Source organism: Esox lucius, chromosome 16, assembly GCF_011004845.1.
Source record: "Esox lucius isolate fEsoLuc1 chromosome 16, fEsoLuc1.pri, whole genome shotgun sequence".
Taxonomy (NCBI): domain Eukaryota; kingdom Metazoa; phylum Chordata; class Actinopteri; order Esociformes; family Esocidae; genus Esox; species Esox lucius.
The window spans coordinates 29,100,939-29,122,702 of record NC_047584.1 but is presented as its reverse complement, the minus strand read 5'-3'; the positions used below and the strand labels follow the sequence as shown (position 1 = coordinate 29,122,702).

The following is a 21,764-nucleotide window of genomic DNA, read 5'->3' as shown; positions in this document are numbered from 1 at the left end:
CAGTCACCCAGAAGTGAGACAGACCAGTCAGTCACCCAGAAGTGAGACAGACCAGTCAGTCACCTAGAAGTGAGACAGACCAGTCAGTCACCCAGAAGTGAGACAGACCAGTCAGTCACCCAGCAGTGAGACAGATCTGTCAGTCACTTAGCAGTGAGACAGGTCAGTCAGTCACCCAGCAGTGAGACATAGTCAGTCAGTCACCCAGCAGTGAGACATAGTCAGTCAGTCACCCAGCAGTGAGACATAGTCAGTCAGTCACCCAGAAGTGAAACAGATCAATCACCCAGAAGTGAGACAGACCAGTCAGTCACCCAGAAGTGAGACAGACCAGTCAGTCACCCAGCAGAGAGACAGGTCAGTCAGTCACCAAGCAGTGAGACATAGTCAGTCAGTCACCCAGCAGTGAGATAGATCAGTCAGTCAGTCACCCAGCGGTGAGACAGATCAGTCAGTCAGTCACCCAGCGGTGAGACAGATCAGTCAGTCAGTCACCAAGCAGTGAGACAGATCAGTCAGTCAGTCACCAAGCAGTGAGACAGATCAGTCAGTCAGTCACCAAGCAGTGAGACAGATCAGTCAGTCACCCACCAGTGAGACAGATCAGTCAGTCAGTCACCCAGCAGTGAGACAGATCAGTCAGTCAGTCACCCAACAGTGAGACAGATCAGTGGGTTCATCTATGTCCCTCAGTCCATCTACCAACATGCTTCCAATCACCCGTTATTTCCCACAGCAGAGAAGAGCGCTCCCTTCAAAGACACAGACGATTCCTGGTCCGTCCCTGACTTCATTTAAATATCGTCTTTCAGCTCGACATGAGGGAACGACAGATGATGGATGGAGAAAGAGGGTGATAAATGACACAACTGATTGGTCCCGAAGACGAGTGACGTCACGCTCCGCTTGGGGCGAGGGGTGCATGTCAACGGACAAGAGTGGCTAGCAGAATGTTCAACACGTCTCCTTAAACATGCTGTATGCAAATCCATGTAACGTAATGCGCTAATGAAAACCAGAACAAACAAACTCCCGTTCCCCTGTTTCTCCCACTGCCTCGCCCCCAACAACCTTGGATCTCTTACTGTCACAAGAGGGGGGACATGGAGCACCAGACCCAGGCTTCAGAGCACTATATGGGGGGGACTGGAGCAGGAGCCCATGGGTCGGTCTGGATCAACTTAAAACACCATCATCCTGCTCTTAGAGCACAGAGTTGGCCAGTTTTGGTCTCATTGAAGTTTTCATTGACAAGACCCGTCTCAAGTTGCTTTGAGTTATTTATCAGTTCTCTGATGCTGACACCACTTGTTCCCAACAGCAGAAATGAAATTGGGAAAAAAAATTACGTTAGCTACAAATGAAAAGTTGCCTCTCGCGCTTGTCTTCGGCCCTGATGTCAATCCCTGCAGCAGACAAGCAGACAGGCATGAATTCCAGAGAAACCAATAAGATACCTCTTCAAAGCCTGATGGAGTCTTGAGTGAGAGGCCAGCCCAACCGGCCTGCGCTGAAACAGACATCTAGAGGGTTTTCATTAAGCTCCTCATCTCTTTACTGACATTTGTGACAACCACAGACCGCCAAAATAAGTTTTTTTTATTTTTACTTTTCTTTGTAGAACAATGAACACTAAGATGGACAGAATATCACAGACAGAATATCAAAATAACATCCATGAGCTGACAGGCTGTGCCAACAACAGATCCACAGAGTAATATGTTCCTGTAGCTTGTTCTGTGTTCACAAAGGCCCAGTGAAGAAAACATTGTAACAATGCAATTTTAAAGGCTACAGTAAGTGATTACATTCTGAAGTTGTTGGTTTTATTATGTCAATTGCCTAGTTAAAGATAAACGGTCAGGCAGACATAACATCCAGCTTGGTGGTTTTAAAAGATCCCATTACTCTTCAGGCTAAGTGGTCTCTCTGTAGACAAAGGAAGGGATCAGAGTCACACAGAGTGAGACAAACAGACAGTCAGAGAGAGGCAGTCAGACAGAGATACACAGGCAGGCAGACAAGAGCAGGGAAACCAGAGAAAACAACAGTGTTTTGATGAGGATATGATGAGCAGAGCGCCGGTCCACGACTATTATCATATCAGCATGGTTCTAGACAAAGGTAAAGGCTTTCCTTAAACACACCCTGATAGGCAACAGGCCATTAAAACACAGATCTGTTGCTCTCTAGGCACCTCGGGAAAACATGTGGACCTGCTGAAGGAAATCACCTCAGGTGCCAAAGGTGAATTCACTGGAAATGGAGCCCGAGGGTTTTCTGAAGTGTGTCTCGCCTCCCTGCTCTAAACTGACACCTCCACTCCTGCCGGCGCTCCTCCATCTGGCCAATAGACCTCTGCGTCTCCCAACTGACAGCTCTCTTCCCATCATGCTGAAGATATGTCCCAGATACCAGGCCAGGCCCACTCGATTGCCACATTTCCCTTCTGCCTCCAACCACCCAGCCCCAATGTCCACTACATAGAGACCCAGCCCAACCATGCACAAAGGCTCAGCTTGACCCCAACCAGGGCTCCTTCTCTCCCTGCCTTCACCCCGTTTACCCATCAGCCCTCGGTCCCAATGACTCTACTCATCTGTTTGTCAGAGATTAGATTTAGTGTAGCCAGACCGCATCAGCACCAGATGTATGTTCAAGAGCACTACACAGAACATGGCTTTATACTCCGTTAGAAATACACTCAGAATTAGAAAACTCAGGCAGCACTTCCAGGTCCTAAGGGGTTTTCTTGAACGAATCAAAAACCAATAAAGCTTTCATCAAAGAGGATGACCAGTGAAAACGATGTCAGTGTGTTGCAGTACACGCCACATCTGACCAACACAACCACACCCAGGGAGGTCAGGGTCGCTTCTGACCAACGCAACCACACCCAGGGAGATGAGGGTAGTTTCTGACCAACACAACCACACCCAGGGAGATGAGGGTAGTTTCTGACCAACACAACCACACCCAGGGAGATGAGGGTAGTTTCTGTCCAACACTACCAGACTCAGGGAGCTGAGTTTAGGAGGTTCTGGCGAACACAACCACACACAACCACACTGCACTTTTAGGAGGTTCTGGCCAACACTGCACTTTTAGGAGGTTCTGGCCAACACTGCACTTTTAGGAGGTTCTGGCCAACACTGCACTTTTAGGAGGTTCTGGCCAACACTGCACTTTTAGGAGGTTCTGGCCAACACTGCACTTTTAGGAGGTTCTGGCGAACACAACCACACACAACCACACTGCACTTTTAGGAGGTTCTGGCCAACACTGCACTTTTAGGAGGTTCTGGCCAACACTGCACTTTTAGGAGGTTCTGGCCAACACTGCACTTTTAGGAGGTTCTGGCCAACACTGCACTTTTAGGAGGTTCTGGCCAACACTACACCATCTACCTGACCAACCAACCAAACAAACAGAGAGAGTTATTTAGTTTAGTATAGTCGTCCTGGGCTGAGCCTGAGATGCCAGGAAGTCAGAGGACATCTACACACACACTTTAGGTTTTACCATCCCTTTGGGGACCTTAAACCTAAATGTAACCCCTATCTACAAACCTTAACCCCAATTTTAACTTAATATAACCCTTAAACTAAAATAGCGTTTTCCTCAAAGGGATTGGTGAAACGTCCACATAAGGTCACATTGTCCTTGTTTTACTAGCCATGTGGGAGTTTGTGATCCTCACAAGCATAATAAAAGAAGGAAACACACACAAATTAAGCAGCATTTAAATTGCCAGTGTTGAGAAAATAGAGTTGAAAACTACCAGTGTAAAGTATGCTGATTCCAAACTACCAGTGTAAAGCAGGCAGATTTCAAACTACCAGTGTAAAGCAGGCAGATTCCAAACTACCAGTGTAAAGTACACAGCAGCATTGAATCCTTGCCAAGGCATTCCAGAACTACCATTACTCCAGAACTCTTATATGGTCCTTTATCTCAATCCCAAATAAACGCATCTGGGGAGATTTTCCAGCTCCTCAGAACTCCCTTTATTTGAAGAAACACTTACAAGTCTGTCAATACCCTCAAGATTAAAAATAAGGACTTTTCTTTCCCGGATTCAGAATGAAGCACAGTGGCCATGTGCCTCTTTCTGAAGGACACTAAGTAAGAAGAGCTGTAACGTGTTATCAGCTAGCGGCCGATATGAAACACCTTCCTCGATTAAAAAACCCACTTCAAAAGGAAAGGCAGGAAGGGACGAGAAAAGAAAGAATGTAGGAGCGGAGGGTTTTACGCCATGTTGAACAATACACCCCTGGAGGTCAAATCACACGCTGTTCCCTATTCTCACTACATAGGATAGAGGGTCCCATTTGGGATGCAAGCCAGGCCTAGAAAGACCACAGCAGAGCGTGGAGGCAGATGCAAACAGCACCGAGTTCCCCTGTATGACAAACACCCTTAAAACCCAGGCACTGGAGGAGGGGCTGAGTTCACAAATCCTCAACGCAAACCCCACCGTTAACATCCAATGACTTTAAAAGACTGTCAAATGAATTGCACCGACTTCACAGGGCTTTCCACCAGGAGTTTCCGCTGCGAGGAAGGCCGCTGGTCGGCACTGGAAACAGGGCAAGGGGCAGGGAGAGAGTGATGGACGAGGTAAAAGAGAGAGAAGTAGTCCGGCTTTCCAGTATGGCCAGGTCCCATTAGAGACCACAGTGTGGACAAGACCACATCGACCACAGGACCCATCTATTCTCAGCTAGGTTCACTGTGGTGGAGACTGAGGCATCCACCCAGCAGCAAACAGCCGACCACACTCCTCTACGGGCTCAGCAGAACCCGGCAGACCGGTGGACCGCATTCCACTTGGCTCGGTTAGCTCACTTGGGTTGGTGGTAAAACAAGGTATTGGTGGTTCAGTCAATCCATGCATTAGCAGTAAATTCTGAGAATACTGGACGGTTGAGTCAGTAGACATTTTGAGAGAACCCTGGTGGGTTAAGTCAGTTGAAACCAGTAGGGATGAATCAGTATACATTTTGAGAGAACCCTGGTGGGTTAAGTCAGTTGAAACCAGTAGGGTTGAGTCAGTAGACATTTTGAGAGAACCCTGGTGGGTTAAGTCAGTTGAAACCAGTAGGGTTGAGTCAGTAGACATTTTGAGAGAACCCTGGTGGGTTAAGTCAGTTGAAACCAGTAGGGTTGAGTCAGTAGACATTTTGAGAGAACACTGGTGGGTTAAGTCAGAAGAAGCATTACAATTTTTTACTTCACTGCTCCACTTATACATCCCTTCTCCCCCAACCCCCCCTCCCACGGCTTTCTCTACCCTACTAGCGCCCAGAGACCAGATGTGCAAATGTTTCTCTACGCTGCTGTTCCTACCCGTTCTGTTCCAAGACTAGCGAGGCACAGAGGCAGAAAAGGAGAGAGGGAGAGGAATATTTGACTTCACTCCACAGGAGAGCGGTTTATTCATTTGGCGGGTGCTCCGCTGCTCTGCTCCGGGCCGGGCTGAGGGGAAAGGTGGCTTGGCGGGGGTCATGTTGACGGCATTCCCAACAACATGATCCTAATGGCTTGGAAAATCCCGGGGCCTCCCAAGAGCAGGCCAGATGCTACCGGTTGCAGGAGAAAAGCTACTGTTTTATTGAATTCAGCCACTTTTTACGTGCTCGCATTTAATACTGCACCATTAAGCAGGTCCTTTACCACACACTGGGCCAGTTGGGTTTGCTGGTGTGTGTGTGTGTGTGTGTGTGCGCGCATGTGTATGCGGCACGTGCGTCTGTGTGTGAGTGTGTATGCAGGTAACAAGTTGGAATATATATCTTACAAATTATTTTGATTATAATAAAATTAACAACTCAATAAATTCCACTATTTTATACAGAGTATTTCCCTCGGTGTGGAATAATAAGGATTTACGTTTTGTTGAGGTTCTTTCCAACACATCATCTGTATGGTCCCTCAGTTAAGTCTCGAATTTGAAGTCATTTAGCAGATGTTCTTATCCAGAGTGACTTACAGTAATGAGAGCATACACGTTCATACTGGTCTGCTCTGGGAATCAAACCAACAACCGTGCTGTTGCAAGTGCAGGATCTCAAGCACAGAGGCAACTACCAAGATCAGAAAGCTTCTGTAAAAGCTTGATGGTCAGTGATTGGTAAATGGGTAACAATAACCAATCAGACACGGCGTATCTCTCTAAGCCCGGTCTTTGTTAATAACTGTGCTGTGTATAACGTAGCAAACCACACAATTTTATGAATGCCTGCTAAACATCAGCAAAGACTAGAGAGTTTTTTGGAGCGCAGGACTACTTCTTGAGAAAAACCTCAGTCCGTCGCACTGTTTCACACAAGGCATTGAAAGAGCTATTCAGCTTTCCACAGGGCGATAACCAACAATAAACGACCTTATTGCTGAGTGGTGTAGTTCAGGGTTCTTAATTCTTTCACTCGTGACCCCCAAAAACAAATGTATCAAGTATGGCAACCCCAGCACACGCATGCGCACATAACATAAGGCCTCACACTACGCAACACAAATGTGGACACATTCCGTAGATCACATTAAAATAACTAATAAAAGAACCCTTATCAACTATTACACATTAATGACCTGTACTCTCAGGTATGTTTATTAATTGGTAAGTGAAGTCTGAGCAACTTGTTTAAGGAGATGGGTGGGCCTGCTTTTTGGAGCACAACAGCTGCATCCTGGGTTTGATTGATGAAACGGCAACTCGGAGATCATCCTCCACACATTGAGATGTGACGTGTATTTGTTTAAAATACATGTCAATGTGGAAAACGTTGTCTCACATAAGTAGGCTGATCCAAACGGAATCAGTACATCCACCGCTGCTTTGGTTTGGATAGTCATGGGTTTTCCTCTGCGACTGAAATCCAGAATTCAGAATGCGTTGTTGTGGCAAACACGGCCTTTAAGGTCCGATCACTGGACAGCTCCGTCAGCGCGTCCTCTGGGTCGGATGACATGGGCTCCCCAGGTGCCGTGAACGGTTATATCCAGTCATATCGTTGCGGAGTTGTCTGTTTGGGAAGTACATCATAAAGGGATCCAGAAGGCCTTGGACATGTGAAGTGGTCATTTCCATCATGTTATTGAGATCCAGTTGATTGTCCATCACACAATCTTTCAGCTTGGGAAACATTACAACATTGCCTCCTTTAGCTTGCACAGCCCAACTCTCCAACCTTTTTAAACGCATACATTTTATCAGACAACGACAATAGGCCTATATGGGTATGTGTGCCTTGTAGAGATTAGTTACATTAAGTTTGTCAAATATAAACAAGGTCTACCAACCCTTTGCGGTCTGTAAGGTGGTCGGCGAGTTGGGGTCTGGACTCAATCAGGAATACACGCACCTCATCACGCAGCTCAAACATGTGGGTGAGAAGCCCACGAAAGCCACCTGACCTAAGTATGGAACAGCAGCGCTTCATGTTCCAAGCCCATCTCTTGGCAGAGGGTGGCAAATAGCCTGGTGTTCCGGGGACGTGATTTAATGGAGTTAACTATTTTAATAGCACATAGCTCCGCCTCCTATTGGCGGAAAAAAAACATTTATATATCAACCTGAAAGCAAGGGATGCTTGGATTGCAAATGTCTTAAAACTTTTGTGTGGAAGAACCTCTGAGCAAAGAACTTATTTTGGGATGACGCACATTGTGAATGGTAAAGCAAATGAATCCAAACTTTGAATTCCTCTCGATATTATTGATATTTTAAAAGGCTTGACAGGCTGGAGAGCCTTACCATTGTGTTTCTCTTTTCCTGTAGGCTTAATTTCATTGGAAGCCGATTGCTTTACTGGAAGAATGCTCTCATCAGCTGTTTGAGAGAGACCTGGTTTGGAGAGCTACGGATAAGCCGGCGATCCACATTGGCTATGATTACTCGCTAGCTAACTAAAAGCGTGCACACAGCAGGAACTGTTTAAGTGTGGCTCCGTATGTAGGCTACTTGTTAACCCGCACAACAGATTCAACCAAACTGTTTTTGTTCTACGACGTGAATGAAAAAATATTTATATTTTACATATTTAGCCTATTCTGGTTGTACATAAGGAGAAATGCCTTATATAGAGTATAGCAGTTTTCAGGTCAATTAAAAATAGCACTTTTAAATTCACATTTATTTACTCTAGAAATCATCTAGCGACCCCCACTTTAAGAACCACTGGTGTAGTTACATACAGTTTGGAATTTAAATCTGTGGCAAGACTTGAAAATTGCCATGATCCCCAACACCTCGACAGAAATTGAAGAATTGTGGAGTGAATAAAAGGTAAATATTAAATAATCCAGTTCTGCAAAGCTTTTGGGGAAGTATTCAAGAATACTTTCAGATGTAATCACTTACAAATGTGTCTCTAACATGACTCAATAAATAATCTGAAGTGGTTTTGGTTTTCATTGGAATATAAAAGTAATCTTGAATTTGAATATTCCAGTATATTTCTAGGGTATTTTGTGATCTCAATTAACATATTATGTGATCTCAGTGGAAACAAATGTGGTGTGAGGGTAAAAAAACCGAAGGACAGTCAAACCAACAGTCGACACTAAATCAAATATTGTTTTGAACAGCACAATTTGTAGCATTCTAACAGCCTACAGAGTTGTCGATAGACGAGTAACAGCCAGACATAAGAGGTGCTGAGACAAAGAAACAACTGTCAAACTCCACTCAACTGAAGATCTGGCCAAGTCCATCTTTCCTTGATATATTACCATTATTACAACAAAATAAGCTGGAGTTGGACCGAGACAAAAATACATCCATCATGAGGAATATGTATATTTGTAAGTGCGAGGAACACGTTTCAAGTTTCATAGTGTTTTCCCAAACAACGTCCAACTGGAAATAAAACAATTGTGATCAGTGACACGGGAGTGGATGAGCGAAGGCCCTCTGAAAGTGGACCTGAGGCCCAAAGAGTCGCCGTGTTACCTGGTTCCGCGTGAATGTGGCTGAGCAGCGCCGGATTGACCCCAGGCGAAGAGCCATCTTCCAGGCTGTGTGTCCAGCTCTGGACGATGGCCTGGAGAACCAGGGTCTGGGGGCGGGTGGCCTGCACCGTGAGGTGGGGCAACTCGAAGATACACTCCATGATGGGGACTGATGAACGCTTCGCCCTGGGGGGGAGAAGAGCAAGAGCAGGTTTAATGGGGAGGGTTGAAAAAGGGAGACAGTGGGAGCGGGGAGGGGAGAGAGAAAAGGGGAGAGGAAAAGAGAGGGGAGGAAAGAAGGAGGGAGAGAGAGGAGTAGAGCGTACACAGCAGTAGCCACAGAAGAGAACAGTGCGTAGTGGAAAGAAGCGTTGTCAGAACTTCCATGCATCCATCAGTTTAACAGCACAACACAGCACAGCACATTAACAGAGGTGAAAGGGACAGAAAAACGACTTCAAATCAAAGTCTCAGAGTAGGCCAAACGTTCCTATTTCCCTTCAGCTCTTTGGCAGCGTCTCATCCCTGGGTAATACTAAAGACCCTCCACTCTCCACTTCACATCGCTGCTGTAGCGGCCATCATGATTCATGGGTGGAGATGTACAGAAGAGAAACCTGACCCTGAAAATAATACCCACACATTTAACATGTCATCAGTTAAAGGCAGCAAGGAGGATGAGGAAGAGGAAGAACAGGGAGCAGAAAGAGCCCGACCAGATTGTTTATGGGTGATTACCTGGTGTGTGTGTGTGCGTGTGTGTTAGGGAGATTGTTTGGTCCAGGTCCTGTCTATCAGAGGGGACATTTCCTCTTATTTATCTTCTAACCGCCTCTGCTCTGAGGCAGTCCTCTACAGCCTTCCACCCTCCAATCTGTCCAGGAACAGGTCCACTAACACTCCATCTTTGTCCAGCCAGGTAATGAGGTTATGCCCATGTCTCTCTCGGGCCTCCTCTCTGCTCTATCTCCTTCTCTGTTTGTTCCTATTTCTACTTCTCTCTCTTTCCAGACTTCATGCATTCGCAACAGGGCAGAAAAAAAAACAAAACAAGCAGAGCAGAACGGATAAAAAAGAAACAGAGCAGAGAAGAGTAGAACAGATTAGAACAGAAGAGAGCAGAACAGAACAGAACAAAGAACAGAACAGAACAGAACAAAGAACAGAACAGAGAGGACAATAAAAGAGCAGGACAGAAGAGAGCAGCAGCAGAAACAGAAAAGAACAGAGCAAAACTAAGTAGAACAAAATAGAACCAAGCAGAGCAGAACAGAAGAGGAGAACAGAACAGAGAGGACAATAAAAGAGCAGGACAGAAACAGAAAAGAACAGAGCAAAACAAAGTAGAAAAGAGCAGAACAAAATAGAACCAAGCAGAGCAGAACAGAAGAGGAGAACAGAACAGAGAGCCAAGTCAAGGCAGACTCTGGGAGCTGGAAAGTCATGTCTGGAGCCCAGAGAGCAAGAGAGAATGATGGAGCGTTCCTCCTCATCACTGCTGATCTCCCCTGGGTCCACACTGGAAAAACACCCTGGGAGCTGCTGCAAACATGGCTAAACACAACTACCCCCCTCCTCTGTCTCCTCTCCTCTGAAGCAATTACCACATGCAGAGTTTGGTTGTTTGATCGCAGACTGTAATGGAAGAATGTGTGTTTTTGTGGGTGTGTTTGTAACCCAAATTGTAATAATATCTATTAATTTCTCATTGTTTTAACACAATGCCAGCACTAAATTATAAATAAATACATTTGTTGGCAAAAGACTAACTCAGCAAATCAGACCTCCACTCCCCTTCAAAACAGAACCCAGCCAATCTGACCTCCACACCCCTTTAAAACAGAACCCAGCAAATCAGACCTCAACTCCCCTTTAAAACAGAACCCAGCCAATCTGACCTCCACACCCCTTCAAAACAGAACCAAGCCAATCAGACCTCTACACCCCTTCAAAACAGAACCCAGCCAATCTGACCTCCACACCCCTTCAAAACAGAACCCAGCCAATCAGACCTCTACACCCCTTCAAAACAGAACCCAGCCAATCTGACCTCTACACCCCTTCAAAACAGAACCCAGCCAATCTGACCTCCACTCCCCTTCAAAACAGAACCCAGCCAATCTGACCTCCACTCCCCTTCAAAACAGAACCCAGCCAATCTGACCTCCACTCCCCTTCAAAACAGAACCCAGCCAATCTGACCTCCACTCCCCTTCAAAACAGAACCCAGCCAATCTGACCTCCACTCCCCTTCAAAACAGAACCCAGCCAATCAGATCCAGGCACCACAGGGGACAGGGGCACCAGTGCTGAGCTACACATGCACAGTCTGTGTGTTGAAGACACTTCAATAGAGACTGTCGGGGGCCTTCAGTTGATTGGCTAAGGCCAGGAGGGCTGGCGTGCGCATGCAGTACTCTAAAACATTCATTATGCACCTGTTTCGGTTATACACTCCCAAATCATTGTGAACTGCAAGTCTCACTGGTGAAGAAATGAAAAGGAAGGGCTGATAAATGGGTTCAGGGATGGACTGAACTGCTGCAGCAGAAGAGACAATGTCAGGTGTTGCTTGTGGTAAAGGAGGTTCAACAGCATTTAGGTCTGTCTGGGCGAAATAGCAAACACACACACACACACACACACGCACATACATGCCCACAGGATACAGAAGAGCTCAGAGTCCATACAGTCCAATCAGAACTTTACAGCAGAACCACTGTAGACCCGGAGTCAATACATTAGCTTATTAAAACACAAACCCGCAGTAGACCTTGAGTCAATACAACACCTCATTAAGACCACAAGTAGACCCTGAGTCAATACGTTAGCTCATTAAAGCACAGACACACAGTAGACAGAGTCAATATGTCAGCTTATTAAAACAGACACACGCGGTAGACCCTGAGTCAATACGTTAGCTCATTAAAGCACAGACACACAGTAGACAGCGTCAATTTGTCAGCTTATTAAAACAGACACACGCGGTAGACCCTGAGTCAATACGTTAGCTCATTAAAGCACAGACGCACAGTAGACAGAGTCAATATGTCAGCTTATTAAAACAGACACGCGCGGTAGACCCTGAGTCAATACGTTAGCTCATTAAAGCACAGACACACAGTAGCCCCTCAGTCAATACACAAGCTTATTAAAACACAAATCCACATTGGGGCACTCTACCAGGAATAGAAACGGAAGTCAAGCATTTGTCGGGAGCTATGAGAAATTAGGTGTTTCGATTTCACAAAGTTGACTTACGTTTTCCTCAGAGAGAGTTGATTTTAAACCATGTTGGTTTTAATTTCCTGACCTGTTTCCAGTTCATAGTCAGAGTGAGTTACAGAAGTGATGGATGGGGTTTGACTGAACGCTGGAGGGTGTAGGCTGGGACTGGAGGGTGGAGGCTGGGACTGGAGGGTGTAGGCTGGGACTGGAGGGTGGAGGCTGGGACTGGAGGGTAGAGGCTGGGACTGGAGGGTAGAGGCTGGGACTGGAGGTGAATGCTGGAAGCCAGAGGTTGGGGCTGGACCAGGGGTGGGGCCAGGGGGCAGTGCTGGCACACAGGCCAATAGCCAGTCAGCAAGAAGGCATGTCCATGTCAGACTGGAGCAGTCAATCTAGTAGACTTGTAGGTATTAGACGAAAACAGTCAGTCCAGTAGACATACTGGGGTCAGACTAAAGCAGTCAGTAAGTACAGCAGACATGTCAGGCTGAAGCAGTCAGTCCAGCAGACGTGTCAGGCTGAAGCAGTCAGTCCAGTAGACGTTTAAGGCTGAAGCAGTCAGTCCAGTAGACGTTTAAGGCTGAAGCAGTCAGTCCAGTAGACGTTTAAGGCTGAAGCAGTCAGTCCAGCAGACGTTTAAGGCTGAAGCAGTCAGTCCAGCAGACGTTTAAGGCTGAAGCAGTCAGTCCAGCAGACGTGTCAGGCTGAAGCAGTCAGTCCAGCAGACGTGTCAGGCTGAAGCAGTCAGTCCAGTAGACGTGTCAAGCTGAAGCAGGGCATTATTTCTACTGTATACTAAATGGATTTATTTCTACTGTATACTAATAGGATTTGTTTCTACTGTATATTAATAGGATTTGTATCTACTGTATACTAAATAGATTAATTTGTACTGTATACTAAACTGATTTATTTTTAATGTATACTAAATTGATTTATTTTTTTAAATAAAAAATTATGCCCTTTTTTTACTACATTTCATTTTAGTTGAGATGCCTTTGGATGGCTTTGGTGCTACTGTGGGGAATCAGCTGGCTGGGTGCGGCTGCATTCATTGGCCAGCAGCTGTGTAGCTGTGCTGTGGCCGGCGGTTTGGAGAGGGGTGGCGCGCTGGACAGCACCCGACCAGCAGCAGGTTGGTAGTGGGGTTCCCCTCAGACCACGGAGAGGCCTGCCTGCCACAGGCATTCTACTGCTTTAACAACCTGGAACTGGGGGATAATTAGGGAACCAAGTAGTTACTGCTACTAAGATTCTGTGTCCCTGAACATCTGTGAGTTGGGGGGGGGGGGGGCATTTTAGCTAGGTTACTCTCAAGGGAGGAATAATTCCTAACATTACCAGCAGAATGCTGTCTCATTAAACAGCTACAGGTTGGACAGCCCCCAGAACAAACTAACTGAGGGGGAGGGAGAGAGAGAGGTGAGTGAGAAAGGTGAATGGGTGGAGAGAGAGAGAAGTGAAATGACAGGCAGCTCTATGCTTGTTACAGCAGGACAGAAATAAATGTCTTAATTAAAGGCCAACGCTCCAGTTAGTTAATGTGTCAAACTGGTGGAAAGACTGACAGCAGCAGACAGGATCAGAGGATATAGACTAGGGAAACAGAACAGGATTAGAGGATACAGACTAGAGAACAGAACACAATCAGAGGATATAGACTAGGGAAACAGAACAGGATCAGAGGATATAGACTTGGGAAACAGAACAGGATCAGAGGATATCGATTAGGGAATAGAACAGGATCAAAGGATATAGACTAGGGAAACAGAACAGGTTCAGACGATACAGACTAGGGAAACAGAACAGCAAAGAACAGGAGGCTATAGTCAGGTTAAATAGACCAGAACACACGGCTAGAATCCAGGACCGGAGGAGTACAGAACAGGACCAGAGGCTACAGGCCATGGGAACCAAAAAGAACTTGAGGGTGCAGTCATATCTGACCAACCTGCTGCACACAGAAAAATGAGGAACGTTACAATGTCCAGATGGAATGTGCTCTCGTTCTCTGTGGTACTGAACCTGTCAGTGCTATGGGATGGCTGGTACGGTGTGTGAAATAGGCCTTTGTATGGTAACTGTGAACATAGTGTGTGTGTTTGTGTGTGTGCGTGCAGGCTCTCGCATGCGCTAGGTGTGTGTTATAAGAAGTGCACGTGTATGTGTGTGTTGGCATGAGCAGCAGATGGTTGTGTGTGAAGGTAATTCTCTCTCTGTGTCACAGCTCTCAGAGCCATATGTAATACTCAGACAACACAGCCGTTCATTCTTTTAAAATCAGCACCTTTCCATGATTGAAAGAATCTCCATGGAGCAGCTGGCCTTAATGGTTCCCATAGCCCCACCAGCAGACCTGCAACACCACCGTGGCCTGTTTCCACGACGCTATTACTCACATCCTTCACAGTGAAGAATCAATTCCCTCACTATTTCCAAAATAATGCAGACAGCCCCCGGGGGGGCTATGCGGAAGGGGGGGGGGGGGGGGGGTGGGGGGGAGTACGAGAGAGAGCAAGGTGTTTCCGACCATCATCAGGTTCAACAGGAGAGGCCAGGCCAACAGGTGGACTACATCGGGAATGTTAGCCACAGGCAACTCTCCCAAAGAGGTTAAACATGGAAATGCAGCATGACAATGAAGGCCTGGAACAATTCCCCATGGAAACTTAAATAGGACTACAATGAAATGCGTATTTAAGATAGCCTCTATATTTAGACTGACTAGACAGCAAAACAAAAGAATTGAAGAAGAAAAAACAAACATCTGTCTGTCAGATATAACTGTCTGTCTATCTCTATGCCATTCAGATATGTCTATCTTTCTTTTTGTCAGATCTGTCTGTCTGGGGTGATTAAACATCAATCAGCCAGACATCTACTACTCATTCACTGTTACACTTGCCAGTCCCTAATCACTGTTATACTGGCTATTCCATAATCACTGTTACTATGGCTACTCCCTAATCACTGTTACTATAGCTACTCCCTAATCAGTTTTACTATAGCTACCCACAAACCAATGTTACTATAGCTAATCATTAGTCACAGTTACTCAAGTATACTCCGCCTAATCAAAGTTACACTAGCCACTCCATAATTTAAATTACACTAGTCACTCCCTAATCGAAGTTACACTAGCCACTCCATAATTTAAATTACAATAGTCACTCCCTAATCAAAGTTACACTAGCCACTCCATAATTTAAATTACAATAGTCACTCCCTAATCAAAGTTACACTAGCCACTCCATAACCATTGGCTACCAAGTGAGCCATGAAAAACATTCCCAGGTTGTAAACCTGTTCTACACTTCCAACTTCCATTCCTCATATATACAGAACCAGTCAAAACGTTTCTATTCCAATTCCATTATATTTTGACAAATGTATTTTATTCAAATGCCATTATATAATAACGGTATTCTATTCCGTAACACTTGAACAGCCAATCTGTAGATGCTTTACAGACCATCTACAGACAACACTATCCCCAATCATAAATCTTTCTCTCACTCTTACCCAAACACTTATTGTAAACCTAACCCAATCCTTAACCTTAGCAAGCATTCACTTAATTGTTTTGATAGTTGATAGTATGAATATCTGCAGAGATTCTACAGATGGTAATCTTGGCTATCCAAATAAAGTTTAACTTTCTATTTGCATTCTATTATATTCTGACAATAGTGTTCTCCATACTACAGAAATCCTTTGAGAGAAAGCCTGTTCCAAAGACCATAGGAAGACATTTTTCCCGTCTCCAGTGCAGACAGATTCAGTGGATTGCAGAATTCCCCGTCTTGTCCTGCCAAGGTCTCTGACCGCGTCCTGAATTACACAGTGAGTTATGTTCTGAGCTGCAGAACATCTTTAATATACCTAGAGATCCTTTGCACCGATTCCCCAAAGAGTACCATACAAAAAAAGCTTTTAAAAGGACTTTGAAAATAATGTAGGTCATAAATCCCAAAGCTTGAATACATTGTACATATTTAGAAGCCAAATTGGTTGACTGCAGGGCTACAATAAACATATTCTTTGTCGTTTTAAGACATGCATCTAAAATGGGTTGTTAGCAAGTTTATGCACTGAATAGAAATATGAATGCAACGCAGTCATTTCAAAGATGTACAGTCGATATTAAGATATCAGTCTATTAAAATATATTTACAAGGCCCTAATCTATAAAATCCATGTGAATAAAATCAGGGATCTTCTACGTCAACTCAGGAAATGTGGCCAACACTTTACATGTAGCATTTATATTTTTGTGCATTTATATTTTTGTGGGCGTAGGTGGTCTGAGTCTGGGTTGGCTGTCGGTGTAGGTGGTCTGAGTCTGGGGTGGTTGTGGGTGTAGGTGGTCTGAGTCTGGGGTGGTTGTGGGTGTAGGTCGTCTGAGTCTGTTGTGATTTTGGGTGTAGGTGGTCTGAGGCTGGGTTGCTTTTGGGTGTAGGGGGTCTGCGGCTGGGTTGGTGTTGGGTTTAGGTGGTCTGATTCTGCAGTGGTTTTGGGTGAAGGTGGTCCGAGTCTGGGGTGGATTTGGGTGTAGGTGGTCTGAGTCTGGGTTGGTTTTGGGTGTAGGTGGTCTGAGGCTGGGTTGCTTTTGGGTGTAGGGGGTCTGCAGCTGGGTTGGTTTTGGGTGTAGGTGGTCTGCGGCTGGGTTGGTTTTGGGTGTAGGTGGTCTGCGGCTGGGTTGGTTTTGGATGTAGGTGGTCTGAGGCTGGGTTGCTTTTGGGTGTAGGTGGTCTGAGGCTGGGTTGGTTTTGGGTGTAGGTGGTCTGAGGCTGGGTTGGTTTTGGGTGTAAGTGGTCTGCGGCTGGGTTGGTTTTGGGTGTAGGTGGTCTGCGGCTGGGTTGGTTTTGGGTGTAGGTGGTCTGAGACGGAGGCTTTGTGGTTATGCCAAGGTCAGAGGTGTGTGATGAATGCATTTCTCAGTCACCAGTCTTGAACAGACCCAACTCTTCAAAGGCAAACCCTCGCTTTCCCCCCCCTTTGTCCGTCTTCTCCTTCGCCCGCCACCCCAAATCCCTCCCCTCCTCGACCAACCGGATCCTCCTGGCTCTGCAGCCCGAAACCTCTGCAGCCGGAGACCTCAGGAGAGAGGCTCATTACACAGGGATTAGTAGAGAAGATGTTTTAATCAGAGCCCACAGACAGCTGCAGCAGCACCAGGCGAGAAAATGGCCGTGACGTGGCCCATCAGGCATAAAAGGAAAAACCACCGGAGTCAGGGTCAGGTTGGGAGATGTGAGGTCGTAAAGCACAGTGAGAGGGAGGTGTCCTGTTGCTACTCCCCCATCTTTAGATGTACATCTGTCCTTAGGCGGAGCACCGCCCCCAGATCCTAATATGGTCGAGGTCCAATGACAGCGGTGCTCCTTGCGCCCCTCCCTCCCAGGAACAGGAGGTTCTACCATCAGCGGGAGGTTCCACGGTGAGGACGGACAGACATGTCAATCAACAACAACGCCAGCCGTTCAATCTCTGACAACATTTCCTGTACGGCGTTCACTTCTCAATACTCCCATTGATCCCCATCAGCTATAAAACCATAAGTGGCTCCTTCAGCCTCTCTCACCAGCTGGGAGCGACACAGCTCACCGCAGCAAACCGTGCCAACCATATAGTTTATAGACTCTGCCACACAAAATATGATGCTGCGCATACAGACGCACACACACACACACACACACACACACAGACTGGATCACAACCTTCTGGACTCTTGTGCAGAGCAGAGTAAAGTGGAACATTGTGACATCATATCCCATCATAACTAGGCTGTTAATACACACCTGTTAATACACACTGATTTCAACGGACCCCTTAGCTTCACCCTTTTTTATTTTGGTGAGAATGTTTTTCTATCGCTCCTTCTAACAACTCTGAATATTTTTATTGACTCAAGGCTCAGACTGATTCCACTGGCAGAATGGTTCCACTGGCTGAATGGTTCCACTGGCCGAGCGATTCCACTGGCTGAATGGATCCACTGGCTGAATGGATCCACCAGCCGAGCGGTTCCACTGGCTGAGTGGTTCCACTGGCTGACTGCTCATCAGTCTTCAGTTAGCTTCACTACAGCGGCCAGGCACTTGATTTAGGGTTGGTTTACAGTGCTATCCATCAACATTACAGCCCTCCAAATAATGGACACACAACGTTACTACTGAAACAAACTAAAATAAACTAGATTCCAACTTGGAGAGTTAAGTCATGACGAGCTTCAAGAATAGTCCTTCAGGGTGTAGGGTAGCGTCATTCTGGTCAGAAGATTCATGGGATCAGAATAAATAAATCAGAATGTGCACACACAAAAAAAACATTAAATGTTTGGAGGTTAACAAAAATGATCCAGTTAATCTAAAAAATGATTTCTTGGCTTGTCATTGGAGGCCTGAACAGGAAGTGCAGGTGGCATTGTGACATAGAACAGGAGCAGAATGGCTAACAGCTTGCTAGCTATGAGGAGTAATCAGCATTCACACCATAACCAGATTAAACCAAACTAGGTTAAACCAGACTAAACCAGACCAGGTCACACTAGAGTAGACCAGGCCAGGTAAAACCAGACTAGACAAGGAGCAGCTACCAATCACCACTGCTCACAACTCTGAATCACACATTAGCTACTTAAGAGTAAAGAACACCAGTTCTCAACTTCCTAGTTGTGACCCAGATTTTCAATGGATTACAGCGTTCTGAGGTGGAATGTGAGGAGAAAATGTTTTATAAATATACTTTTAAATATGCTTTCTTCGACAACAGTATTTCCGTTATGGAGCAACATGTATTAGTAGAGCGAGTGAGCCCTCATTGTTCATCCCCCATATTGGCAATATGGAATTTTATGGTGATGAAAAAAGTTCCCATGTAAAACATAAAACCTGTGATATTGCATAAAGAAGACTGTGATTCAATCACCGGATATACTAGTGCAGAAAAACAGGCAGAGATGAAAAAACTCTACATTAACAGAGAATACCCAATAATCCAGAATAAACAACTCAATATTAACAGAGTTAAACCACACATACGCAATCAAGTAATAACTAAAAAAGGGTTGAAAAAAATCTACATTTATAATTTAGATTCTTCAAATTAGCCACCCGTTGCCTTGTATATTAGTCAGTAGCTTAGCACACTCTGTGCATCCTCTCAACCAGCTTCATGAAGCATCTCAAAAGCTATTTCATAGTTTTGGTGTCTTCACAAATATTCCACAATGTGGAAAATAGTAAAACGAAAGAAATGCACTTGAATGAGTAGGTGGGTCCAAACTCTATGTGTATAGACAATGAGAAAGGACATTCCAGTACACCCAGAGGAATATCCAGCCTCTGAATGTTTACAACCGGCACCTGTAATTCCGCACGCTTTGAGAAATTACCCTGCAGAGCGGCTGCGAGGCTCACAGCAGCTAAAAACGCCACATAAAAGCTGGTGCACTTGAATTATGGCCTGTGACGCGAAGCGACGACATACCAATATCTGATTGGTGGGCCCAGTACCCCCTCCCGACGAAATTCCCAGCCCTGCAACCCCCATCACCGACAACCCTGCTACACCCTAACCCCCGTCAGGTGACCTAGGCTCCAACCCTGGGAACGGCAGGCGATGGGGGCCGGTGTTACGTGGGAGGGGTTGTGATGGATGCAGGCAGCGACTCCCCTCCACCCTCACTCACCGCCCATCCATTTTACTGGCAGCCATTTTATCAGGGCGAACGGGTTTAACAGCCGTCTCAATTGGTTGTCCCGGCGGGCGTCTCTCTGATGTCCAACGGGCCAGACCTTGGCCGTTCATTACAGCATAAGTAGAGCCCGATGCTGCTCTGCAGTCTCGGCTCTGCCACATCATCATTTACTGGGAGTGAAAGTTCATTTAACAGCTTTCTGACTAACTGGGCTTTTCTCTGCCCAACTGGGGAGGTAGACAATGGGAGGCTAGCTGAAGAGGAGGCAAGGGGAGAGGAGGTGAGGAGAGCGGACTGACTGATATACAGAGGAGAGCGCTACTCCCGCAGCGCTGGTTGGGGTTTGTTGGTGTTGGAAGGATGCTTATCTCAGAGTGTCTCAGTCTTCACTGAATGATAACAATCCCTGAGTGACGACGCCAGGCCAACCACTCAGTCATGTTGACCCTTTTGCAACCAGCGCTAGTCCATAAGGCTACTTATCTATGGACTCCATCTAGAGGCTCTATCCATAGCCCCCCCCCCCCATTAGAAATAACCTCAAACACCACCTCTATCTTCAACTGAGTGGGGGTCATCCAGCATAGTTTACTATTTAACAGCAGTTAGCGCTTGCATTCTGTTACATATTAGCCCATGGTGATGACCGAGGCACAATAACTGTTGTCCCAAGATGGAGCCAACCTGATTTATTACTGCTAGGACACTGTACTGTCATCAAGACCCCGAAGGGGAGTCAGGGTCACACAGTAACACCAGCAGGAAGAACGGGGAGCAGAGTAAGAATAACATCACCTTTGGAAGGTGGAGTTAGACTAACACCACCTTTAGGAGGAACCGAGTTATAGAAGCACCACCTTGAAAAGGAAGAGTAGAGCAAGGCCTTATTTCCATTAGGAGAGGGAGGATAAAATGCTAGATAAACTTCTCTCAGTTTGCACAATCATTTCCACAGGATGAATATACACCGGCATGTTGGAGACAAACGACGCAGAATTGTGGATGTCAATCAAAGCAAAACCAATCTTAACTAATGTATTGCCTTGGGCTTTTGCATCATAGGCAACTTTATCTCCACAGATCAACGCATTCTTTTTGTCAGTTCCTCGGTTGCTGCACTAGTGAGGACGATAACAATGTGATTATTTCTGTCCTTCTTGCATAGGTATGACATAGGTACAAACAATACTATGGAAAATGTGAAAAATGGAGATCAGAAAATGTTTATTTTATACCAAATTGGAATTTATAGATTGATTCTTTTCACATCCTTAGAATGAACAGACCATAACAACCCTACAATATTGTATGAACAGACCCAAACAACACTAGAGTATAGAATAGTATACCACTTTGATCAAGGTCAGCTTCCATCCATCATCATTCAGGGTCTACGAGTGGGAAGCCTCTTTCATCCAAAAGGGATGAGGTCCCTACCATGTGCCAAATCATCCAGAGAGGAGCCTGCTATTACGGTGGCCCCATAGGTTCCCATCATCCAAACAGAATGAGAATAGGCCTCTGGTGTGTTATGGAGTAGCTCTCCAGGGGGGCGTTCAGAGCCATGATCACCTCACACACGCTCTGTTCAACAGGCAACTCTGCCGTCTCATATATCGAGACCTTGGGACCCGAACGTTCTGTCTGACATTTTGGTCCAAAATGAGTTATTCACATAAAGTTGCTCTTCAGTCCGTCCTTCGCATGTGATATACAGTACCCACTGAAGAAAAAATTATATTTAAAGTCAAGTGATTTTTGAGCAAACCAGTTTGAACCGGTTTGAACTTGGCGCTATAAGGTTATATATGCAACCCAATCACACAATTACTGGGAGCCAGAGCTAAGATTACATCATCCACCTCTTGTTCACTCTCCA

At 45.8% G+C, this 21,764-nt stretch overlaps 1 protein-coding gene across 6 annotated transcripts in view; it reads right to left on the bottom strand.

The window, feature by feature from the left end:
• The window catches only part of LOC105023524 (vacuolar protein sorting-associated protein 13B), a 366,155-nt gene that overhangs the window by 263,500 nt on the left and 80,891 nt on the right, over window positions 1-21,764 (bottom strand). For all 6 annotated transcript variants that reach the window (XM_029113576.2, XM_029113574.2, XM_029113577.2 and 3 more), the window contains exon 17: window positions 8,957-9,141. In XM_029113576.2, the coding sequence (XP_028969409.2) occupies window positions 8,957-9,141 (185 nt within the window). The remainder of the gene's footprint in view (window positions 1-8,956; window positions 9,142-21,764) is intronic.